This window comes from Nilaparvata lugens, chromosome 9 (assembly GCF_014356525.2).
Source record: "Nilaparvata lugens isolate BPH chromosome 9, ASM1435652v1, whole genome shotgun sequence".
NCBI lineage: Eukaryota > Metazoa > Arthropoda > Insecta > Hemiptera > Delphacidae > Nilaparvata > Nilaparvata lugens.
This window is the reverse complement of record NC_052512.1, coordinates 33948008-33959886: the sequence shown is the minus strand read 5'-3', so window position 1 is coordinate 33959886 and position 11879 is coordinate 33948008. Positions and strand designations below refer to the sequence as shown.

Sequence of the window (11879 nt, the reverse complement as noted above, 5' to 3'; positions counted from 1 at the left end):
AGCCTTGAACAAAATTTATTGATAATTAATGTGTATTTATATAGAAGGAAAAGTTTGGAAGACAATTTCTGACCCCGCAGTTTTGTTTAGGGTAGTAAGGAGGTAGACACATCAAAACTCCCCACCCCTACCCCTGGTAGGGGTAATCCTCACGTCGAGTTATTATTACACCATATTATTTGAACCAAAAGTTTTTTAACCAGATCACTCCCGTGTTATCGGATGGGCACGTTAAACTGTCGGTCCCGGCTGAAGTATGACAGTCGTAAGGCCCATTGACGGCTTAAATTATATATTCAGGCGGTGGAACATTCCCGAAAGGGAACTCCCCACCAACAAAAGCCATACGAATTTACTTTTTTTTTTTTTATTTGAACCACAGATTATATAGGTATTTACTTCCTTTATGTTTGAATAGAGATAATTTCATCATTAATGAAGCTGACATACGTGAGTGAGCAGTTGGGTAGATCGTTTTTGATTGGTTATTTATTAATTGCCTTCTTCTATAGAGTATATTCCCATACGAGAAGGCTGCTTTCATCAACTGTAAAAAAAAGAAAAAATATATTGACTTCATTCTGCGTAATCGTAGAGTATAAGTCAGTAAAAAGAGTAATTTATACTATAATAAAGTGAAGAACTGGCTTATACCGGCAAGGGATAGGAAAACTACCTACCTATATGTTTGACGCATCATCACGTCTGGTAAATTGGACTGGGTATTAATTTAGTTACCAATTTAAACCATCTGTTTCGGAGAGATAGTAGACTATCTCTAGATTATAGTTCTATATTAACACATGGTATGTACATTTCACATGAACATTCGTCCACTTTGATGTGTTCAAAAGTCCCACACTGACCGGGAAAACAACGAGCACGAATTTTCGCTGCTTGCTGAATAGACAAACATCCATCCACACTACTAGCGATTCGGCGAGTGGCTGCTCGGTGTTTGCCGAATGATGCATGTCTGGAGCCGGCTTTACTCTAATATTGGTGTATGAAGGAGGCTCCTTTCCCTTGAAACGCAAACATTTCCAAAAAACCTTGTAAAACCTATACGTCGAAATTTCATGAAAATCTATCACCTCGTTTCGTCGTAAATGCGAAACATAAAAACATAAAGAGAAATGCAAAACCGTCGACTTGAATCTTAGACCTCACTTCGCTCGGTCAACTATCTACGGCACAAAGGTGCTACAATTTTATTGTACAAAAAATTGAAAACTGACTTAAATTTTTTTATAAATTGAGAAAACGTTTGCAAGGTTAAATTCAGTAGCAAGTCATATGGTTCATAATAATTCAATATTCTTACTGTATTCTCTTACCGGAAATCTAAATCTACAGAAGCCTACAGATTATGAGAAAGGACAAATAAAAAATCAAAATTGCTGTTATTAGTCAAGCAAGTGCTTTTCCAGAGCTCTGCAGCTCGAGTGAAAGTTACAAACCTCTCCTCCAATCATCCATGCTACCAATTTGATAATCCTGTCTTTTTCAGTTTTATTGATAACATAGTATACGTTAGTTAATAGGCCCCCAAGTGTAATAAGCAGGTAGGTAGTCTATACTACTTGATCATCCAATAGGTTATTATCATCGTGAAATAGTCATTAGAAAAGAAAGATTATTGTTCTAAAATAATTCAAGTTCAAAAAAGTTACATCAGTCAGCAAAAGAGGGATAATTATGAAGACAATCCACCCCTTTTATTCTGAAACCTATTATTATCGACAAAAATAAGAAAATTGGATTTCATATTTTTCAGCTTTCCCCCAATTCAGTAAGCTGGCAAGGAACAATTTGGTACTCATAGTGAATCCTGTTTTTCTCTTTGTTCTCGTTTGGGTCAAAAAATAGTGGAGCAGCAAATATGATGTTAAAAACACTATAACTAAGTCAGCATATTGTCATTTCAAAACAAAAACCGAACCCTCAACCTCCCCTTTTACATTTAAAACATCAATAAACATAACTATTTGTAAAACCTCTAATCCCTTCCAGCATATTGCAATTTCAAAGCAAAATCCTAACCTATCTTTCCACCTTTGAAATATCAAAAAGCAGAATTCTACCTGGACCCTAGCCCTTTTTAGCATATTGCAATTTTAAAGCAAAAACCCAACCTAACCTTATGGAACATTTTTAAATATAATCCAAAAAAACCTAACCACTAACCCCTAACCCCTTCACATTTAATGATTTTGATTTCAAAGCAAAATCCTAACCCTCTAACCTATCCTTTCACATTTGAAACATCGAAAAACATAACTCTAAGTGCACCCTAGCCCTGTGCCTGACTTAGAATAGAATTTAGAACTTATAAATAGACCGACACATCTAGAAAATACCTGAGTCTATACCTAATTCAGGCAGTTGAACGGGCTAGAGTCAAGAAAACTTCAATTAATCTTGCCATGCCTGATTTAATAGGTTTATATTATAGAATAACACTACAATTTGAAATAATTGAAAAATACAAACAGCTTCAATAAACATTGGCAACTGAAAGCGAACAACAGAAACAATAATTTCATGTTACTTTGTTGACATTCTTCATCTGATTTGGGGGCGCATTACTATCCCTCATTTAGATAGCAATACGTCACAGAACCAAACAATATCAGTCATAAAATAACAGATTAATTTCAACATGAAACTACTCAAGAAAGAAAAGCCTCTTGAACCCAAATTTCGTCGATAGTAACCCATATAACCCATTTCATAATAATTTTGAATCCCCACTTTTGATTGACATTCTCGAATGAACCTTTGTTTCACTACACTGCACTTTCGTTGGTCTGTACGTTGCTTTATCGTCAGGGTTACAGTACCTTGTTTTTGGCGGTGAACTTTTACCGGTTGAATTTGGCTTGACGGCGACGTCCTCTTACGGCCCTAGACCTGTCGTCTGAACGGGTGTCTTGAAGCGGTGTTACATAAATTTGCGGAACCAAAGGGGTGGTACATGAAGTTGGTTTGGGGACACACATGAACCGCTGTAAATAAATGTATTACAGCATTAATTTCTAACTCTTCCTACAATTCATCAAAAGCTAAAACAGGAGTTTATTCATGTATGGTAGCATTCATTAATATTAATTTCATGGAAAAGAAAAACTTTCTTCTTCATTGTCACGTGGTAAATTAATACCACCAAATATTTTGAAATGAACCAATGGAATGTAATAGAACTATAAAATTGGAAAGAAGGTTAGACCTAGTCAAAGGATAAATCAACTCAAATCAAGTATTATTAGCGATTAGGAGTAATAGCATTATCAACAATGATAAGAAAACATGTATAATTGTGATTTAATAATTATGAGAACCCATTGGTAAGATCAAAAAATTATAAAGCGGCTTACTTATTATTGGCGGATTATAAAAAATAAAATGCATGAACATTGAGGTTAGAGTTATTTGTTTACATTTTGAAAAGAATTAGTCGATCTTGGATAAATCGATAATTATTAGAATCAATACTGAGCGAACCAGCTGATTATTCGATCAACCCATATGACAGGTTGAATTATATAAAATTTACTCATAAAGGATATATTATGTATACTATAGGAAGTCGATGTGTAGAAATACGAACACCCATTATTTTTGTATAAATATTTATTATAATCTAAGAAAGCATGATAAATCAAGAGTATACAAAACTCATATAAAGACTGAATGTATTAACATCGCATGTTAGGATTTATTTATGAAATCAATTTAAGATAAACACTCCATACATTTGTATAAAAATTCTTTTTTATTTAATTTTTTCTATTATAAAGCCGAGGAAGCCCTGATTCCCAAGGCAACCAATTGTATTGAGTCTATTAAATTGAAGGCCAATCAGAGAGTAGCTTACAGAATTATTCGTGGAAGAGACAAATTTTTCTAAAAACCTCCTTCTTCTGGCTTAAGATCCCGACCTGAGAGGATGCACATGGAGTTTAGGGTTCTTTCTTCTTCCTTTTTAAAAAATTTTAAAACTATTAAGCCAAACCCTTTTTTAAATGTAAAGTATTTGTATTAAATGTCAATTATCTGTGAACTCAGTGCTGTCAAAGAGTTCGTAATTTGTAAAGATTCCCATAAAAATAGCTTTAATTCGAAAGAAACTTATAAAAATCTGGATCACGCGTTAGCCCAGCAGTGACGAAAAGGAGCCTACCTAATTAATTATTGGAAATAATTAATTCAATCCACGAGACCATCTAGAACTTCAATTCAGTGAGTGATATTTCAAACGAGCTCGTTTTTTCTACGTTCAGTGGGGTAATTAATAAAAAAGCGCTATTCCAATTAATTTGAATTAAAATAAAAAGTCACCACGTGTTGAATAATATCACATAGTCCATAAGAACATTTATAAATTTATTTAATATATGTAGGAAGCTTACTTCCACGCACGGCCCGAATTCATACAAATCCCTGAGATCTCATGTTTGAATATTAATTTATTAATTATAAATTTGTTAATTGAACCAAGTATAGTATATCAAACTTATAGACCGAACAGGTTTTTATTTGCAGAATTTTGTATTGATTGGAAGTCTAAGTACCAGTATTAAATATAATATATTTATGAATTTGAAACTCACTATTGTGAATATTAGCAAAGCCTGTGATAATTATTCAGATTTTTGAAATAGATTATTTAAGTGAATTATAGATATATTGAATATTTTATGCACATATTTTTTATGGGAATATATTTTGTGTTTTATGTCAGCATACAAACTTATAGAATTTTTTATTATATCCTAACTCATCTTGTGTTATATAGTTTGAGCTGTTTTAATATCAACAAATATTTAGCAGCACTTAAAATTATTGAATCAAGTAATATTAACTTATTCAGAGCACTCAATGTTTATCATCCTTTGATGATATTCATTTTAACTGCCAGAACAAGTATATTAAAAAATTATATTAATAAGGTTCCAGTTATATCATATAAGGATCCAGAGAGCTTCAAGAACTGGCGTTGTAAGTTCTAAGGAATTTTGAAAGGGTATATTGGTGAATACTTGTATTCACGACGAGCGTTTTAAGAATCAACTAGAAACAATTATAGTTGGTCCTGATTATTCTCTAGTGGTACATGGTTACTGATAATCAGTCATCAAATATTCTTTTAATTTCCTCACTGGTATTCTTCAAGAACTTCACAGAAGCAGCGGTAAGAATTATCAATCACTGGTCATTGAACCTTATGGTAATTACTTATATTTGGAATATTCGTGTATCTACCACTGAGCTAGAGCTGAGGTTTGAACCCAGTAATTTTGCGAGCCGGACGGCCTTAATTTTTTGTGAATTTATTCGCAAAAGAGGGAATTTAGAGACTGCTCTTATAAATATCAGAAACATCGTATTATCTGTGAAGGATTTACAATCCACAACTTCACACAATGGCACCCAACCAGTGGAGCGTGATGAAAAGCTTACCTACTCAATCAATCTCACTATCAATGATTCATAAAATTATTGATAAAACTGAAAGCTGCAAGAAGTATAATCTGAAGTCAATTCGACAAGATATATCTGATGATCTATTGTAAGTTTCTGGCTAAAATAATTGAGTTGCTCTTCAAATTAAAATTTTTCAAGCAGCATAAATACAGACAAACTGTATCACACGAGTTTGATAACATAATTCTCATAATAGAGAAAAGATTGGATGGAAATTTCCATAAAAGTCTATAGTAAAACTTTGATTTTGATTCTTTGAATCTAGACATTGTATGCTGACCAGGGTTATAGGTTATTTGAGGCATTATAATACTGTTGTTATTCAGGAGGATAAGACCCTAATTAAAATTTTTAGAACTATATTAGTGTAATTTGTAAGCCATACCTGTCTATTGATGTCCGTTTAGTAATATATGTACATGACACTTGAAACTTTTAACACCACACAATTTTATCCAGAATAGGCACTATCACTGAATCAATTTTAACATTCTTGAAATTTGGCAACACACTTGACTATTTACTCGAAGTAATCCATAATAACGTCACCATGAACCAGTCGCCAGCTAACTCGCAAATTTCCTACTTCAGCGACCACCCCCAAAACTATGTAGCTACGACACCGGCAAATCAACAACCCCAGGACAATGCAGCGGAGACCCCACGAGAGAGAGAGGGAGGCAGCATATGCTCCATCAATTTCGACCCGCAAAACTTGGCCCAATTGTCTTCTACGAAGATCGATAACGTCGTTGATGCGATTAATTCCGATGAGAGTCCGGCTGAGGGAGATGAGGGAGTGAGGGCGTCCAACCCGGTACCGGCGTCTCCGCAGATTGCTCCAAACGTCGCCGAGGGAACGGAGAGTGCCGCCACCCAGTCGCCATCCGACGTGACCAGTCAACCGCCATCCGCCACCAACCTGGAAAAACGCAATACAACATTAGACTCTTCAGTCGGTTACCTTACCAATCTTATAGCAAATGATTCTACAAACAAACTCAAACTCATACTCAGTCAAATATTAGCAAGCCAAGATAAAAGCGCAGAAAGAATGGAAGCAAATACCAAAATCCTCCAAAAAGAGAACAAAATTGTCAATGAAAATATTACCAAGACTGTACAAGAGGGTATTAAAACCATGGATGAAAAATTTTCTAATTTCAAAGAGGAAGTGAAGAGTATGATAGATATTAAAATAGATATGCAATCTACCGTCATAAAAAAATTGGAAACCCATATAGATGATGTCACATGCCGATTGAACGAGCAGTTGGACGAGGTGCCCAGGGAAGTAAAAAAACAGGTGGACGTATTGGGTAAGGAGCTAGGCACTGCCATCATGGGAACTGTCATGGAAAAGGTGTTAGGAAATAAGGGCGAGATAGAGGCAAAAGTGGAGGAAAACAATAATAAAATAGCAGAAATAGTCAAGGAACAAAGTAACGTGCAGGCATGTATGGCAAATTTAGCGGAGGAGGGGGCAAAATCAAGTGAGAGATACGGCATGTTGGAGAATGCTATAGGCGGACAGCAGTTGAAGCTAACCGGATTGTATGATGAAGTGAATACACATAAGAAAATTATGAATGATAAATGGATCGCAAATGAAGAACGAGTCTCCAGAATAGAAACACGTATGGAAAATATCCCAGTCAGTCGAATGCAGTATACACCGAATGAAGTGGTAAACGGCACTCAGCTTTTTCAAAGTCTTGGAAAATTTGATAATTCCTACCGTCATATGCAACCCCGACCATTCATAGATCAAATAAAAGCCATTCAGGAATTGATACCCACCTCTTGGTTAGTATGGCGTTTCCAACTGTCCAGTCTATTACTCGGCGAGCCACTGATGTTTTTCCAGAGCCGGATGCGAGATATCAATAGCCTGGAGGACTTCATCTCCCAATTCCTGCAGCAGTATTGGAGCAAACGTAAGCAGATGGACGCACTATCAGAGATTATATCATGCACATATGATAATAGAGGCAGACAGTCATATACTGAATTCGTAGCTAAGATGATGTGCAAGAATTCGCAACTAGACGAATCTTTGGCGGATGCATCACTAGCAAATATATTATCAAAAAAGCTTCCTTACAATGTTCGCATGACACTGGCAGTATCTTTGATTTCCAATTGTAAGGAACTGATGGAACATTTACACTGTATCCAATCCGTCACTTCTGAATCAAGTCAGGTAAACAATCGCACAGGAGACTTCAACCATTCTCTTCAACATAATAGCAATAGTTTCAGAAAAAATTATAATGGTGAGAATCAAATGTCAAATGCCGGAGCAAACACTCGATATCAAAAATACCCTGAAAATACTAGCAGAGGTCAATCGTTTGAAAATAGTCCTAGAAATAGATCTCAATATTACAATAGTAAACAACAAGATAGAGGAGCATATTATGATGGCAGAGATCGCTTAAATGGGAACAATTACAAACGAGATGGAGATCGCAAGAATCAAGGTGAAACACATCAAAATCATAACCGGACAAATACATCTTACACAGTAGCACATACAACAAAAGCAACCCAAAATCAACATGCAAATAACCCACCACCAAATCAAGAAATAAGCACTTCTAAAACTACATGACTATATGATACCCCCAAAGCAAAGGATAATTATTCATCTACCAAATTAGAGGAACATGCCCAACCTCTCCACATAGACACCACTTTCCGGGACGATCAGCGTGAAACACTCTTAGAAAACCCTGACGATACCGATGTGACATCAGACAGCCAGCTACAAGCTTACATCGAATGCAAATTATATGGGACAAGACTACAAGCGCTGATTGACAGTGGTTCACAATGCTGTTTATTACAAGAGGATATGTTTTCGAACATCAAAGATAAACATGCAATAGCTACGCTACCCCTCACTAATGTATACATTTCAGGTATTAATCCTGGCAGAAGAATAAGAGTAACCACTCAATGTCTCTTAGAAGTGGAAATAGAAGGAGTTATATTTGAATATACTTTCCTGGTGTTACCAGTCAAAGGTCCAGCAATGATAATAGGCGCTGATTTCCTACAGTATTTCCGAACCTGTTTGAATTTCCGTACATTGAAATTCCATGCAAGCCCTGAAACCACCACCACCGAAATTATTACACCTCTCAGTTTAAAAAGACATCCTGGAGAAAATCGGATAGTACAATTTGCATATCATATGGAAGGCGTTCCTAGGACTTGGGGTATTCATGAAATGGAAGAAACCATGGAGCATTTTGAAGTGTTGAGTTTAACGACGACAGATGATGGCGTGATTGATAAAGAGGTTTCCTCTGAAGAAATGTTTGAAAAATTATTGGATAAGATAAACTGTTGTGCTGAATGGGATTTAGATACAAAAAACAGTGTCGTGAAGGTTTTCATTGAAAATAGAGATGTCTTCTCAGAACAGCCAGGACTAGCTAAAGATTTTGAATGCCGACTCAAAGTCAAACCTCATGAAGCCTATTACCGAAAATCTTATCCAATACCATTTACATACCGCCCGGCAGCTATAGCAGAGATAGACAGAATGTTAGAATTGGGGATTATTGAACCATCAAGCTCTCAATATAGCTTACCAATTGTTTGTGTTGCTAAGAAAGACGGTACCGTGAGATTATGTCTGGACGCGCGAGCGCTTAACAGCATTTTGGAAGATGACCGTGAGAGCCCAGACCAGATAGAACAAGTACTTCAAACCTTTAGTGGGAAGAATGTATACTCTACAGTTGACCTAAGCGCCGGTTATTGGCAGATCCAGATAGCAGCAGAATCAAGAGATTATCTATCATTCTTATTCAACGGAAGAAATTACCGCTTCACTCGTCTAGCTTTTGGATTGAGGAACGCCATGGCCATATTTATTCGTTGCCTTCGTCAAGCCGTAGGAGAAGATGTCACGGATTTCTGTACACTCTACGTGGATGATGGAATTATTTCTTCAACAGATATTCAGGACCATTGTCAACACCTAGATATAGTATTTCGTCGCCTCATCAGATGTGGACTCAAATTGAAATTATCAAAATGCGAATTTTTTGCACAACAAGTCAAATATTTGGGACATATCATCACCCCGGACGGCATCTCCCAAGATAGCAGTAAATTAGAAGCCATCAGAAAATTCCCTTCACCAACCAACCGAAAGCAACTACAGAAATTCATTGGATTTCTTCAATTCTATAGACGTTTCAACAGCCGTATGTCACACTACACTGCCCAATTAAGTCACGTACTATCTACCAACAAAGCATGGAAGTGGACAGAAGCAGAAGAGAAGATATTTCGAGAATTAAAAGAAGCTTTCCTTGAAATAGTTGTACTAAGTCATCCCGATATGAGCCAGCCATTTTACATAAACGTAGACGCCTCAGATTACGCCATAGGAGCAGAAATATTTCAGAAAAGTGCCGAAGGAGACAAAGGAGTACTAGCTTTTTTCAGTAAAACACTAAATCCAGCACAAAGACGCTATTCGATTACAGAAAAAGAGTTATTAAGTATAGTAGAAGTCTGTAAAAAATACCGCACGCTACTGTTGGGAAATAAAATTTATATCAATACCGACCATAAAGCCCTCACATTTTTTAAAACAGCTAAATTAAACCACAACAGACTGTCAAGATGGTTTCTCACTCTTCAAGAGTTTGACCTCGATCTCACACACTTACCAGGAAAACAAGATCAAACAGCCGATTTTCTATCCCGAGAACTAGATGCTACATACTGTAACGACACAAACCTGAAATGCTATGCAATGGAAATGGACGAAAGCATACCATATCCCGAAAATATCAAACCAAAAGTCCACAAGAATACACTAACACCCAGAAGGATTCAGGACGTGCAAAAAGAAGACCCCAAGCTATCCCAAATTCTAGAAGCATTGGAGGAAGGACCGTCTGAACCGCCCAACTACCTGCGACAGTACACACGATACCGTGGATTCCTATTTCACCGCACCACACCACAAGGTTATAACTGGAGAATCATAATACCTAAGGAAATAGCAGAAGAAGTGATTAAGGAAACACACGAGAGAATTGGCCACTTTGGAGTAAGAAAAACGATATGTACACTAAAAGAAGCCTGTTATCTGAAAGGTATGCACAAAAAGGTAGTCAAAGTGTTAAGAGCATGCGACTTATGTCAGAAAACAAAACATTTAAAATATCAAGTCAGGGGAGCAATGATACCTATATTGCCGACCGCCCCATTGGAGTTAGTATCAGCCGACATTTATGGTCCTCTACCCCTAGCACAACATGGAAAAAAATATATATTCGTATTAACATGCACATTCTCTAAATACACCATGTTCTTTCCCATCGGTAAGCTAACAGGAGAAGTCCTAGCAAATTGCATAGTGAATAAGTGGACTCCGCAAGTAGGAAAACCTAAGCGCATTCTATCAGATAATGCATCATATTTTTGTAGCAAACCATGGAAAAGAATACTTGACCTGGCTGATATAAAAATATCTCGAACTTCCACATATTCTCCTAGCTCGAACCCCGTGGAGCGCCGCATGGCAGAAATCTCACGATTCATGAGGGCGTACTGCGCTGAAAAACATCAAAGTTGGGTTAGATATCTACCATTCCTAGAAGAATGTTTCAACAATTGTATCAATGAGAATACAGGGTATACACCAGTAGAGGTTATTTTCGGAGAAAGAAATAAAATGTTTATTGAAAAGTTAATAGATTTCCCACCGTCGAATGCTTTAACTCATCCTAACCTAGACATCTGTCACATTGTACAACAGAGATTAGAAAGGTCAGCGACCTCACGAAAACATTATCATGATAATAAATCCAAACAGTTTAAATACAGTGTCGGAGATGAAATACTTTTAAGAAGCCATAGGTTATCCAATGCGCTTGAAAAAACTACCAGAAAATTCTTTCATATTTATACTGGACCATACAAAATTGCAGCCGTAACTGAACGTAATACAGTTCAGTTGTATGAAGAAAGCAAACCAAATTTAACTTGGTGGGAAAATATTTCTAATCTCAAACCGTATTATCGAGACACTAAGCGATAAGGATATAAACAATAATATTTTGATGAAACGTCATTGGCCTACCTGACAAGATATACGTACCAGACGAACGCCAACAATATACTTAATTAGCAGACGAGTATCCACTTCGAATAACAACACCTGAAAATAAAGAAATAAAAAATTTAGAAACCACCCTTTAATATCATCCTCACTAATGAAGCAAGAGAATAAATAACTTCTAATGTTAAAAGCCAACTTACCGTTGTATAGCAGGAAGAGACATCAAGATGGCGACAAGTGATGAACCGAAGCCAATGGAAACCAGCTGTCCACTACGAAAACCAGAGTAGTCAATGCC

The 11879-nt window shown here is 36.4% G+C and overlaps 1 protein-coding gene across 1 annotated transcript; it reads right to left on the bottom strand.

Moving 5' to 3' along the window:
• Positions 1-543: 543 nt before the first annotated feature.
• Positions 544-7437, bottom strand: LOC120352955. Its single transcript, XM_039435312.1, has 3 exons — positions 7288-7437; positions 6063-6409; positions 544-547 (listed from the first exon to the last, which is right to left on the bottom strand). The coding sequence occupies exons 1-3, from the start codon at positions 7390-7392 to the stop codon at positions 544-546; spliced, it is 456 nt and encodes a 151-aa protein (XP_039291246.1). The 5' UTR covers positions 7393-7437.
• Positions 7438-11879: the final 4442 nt, after the last annotated feature.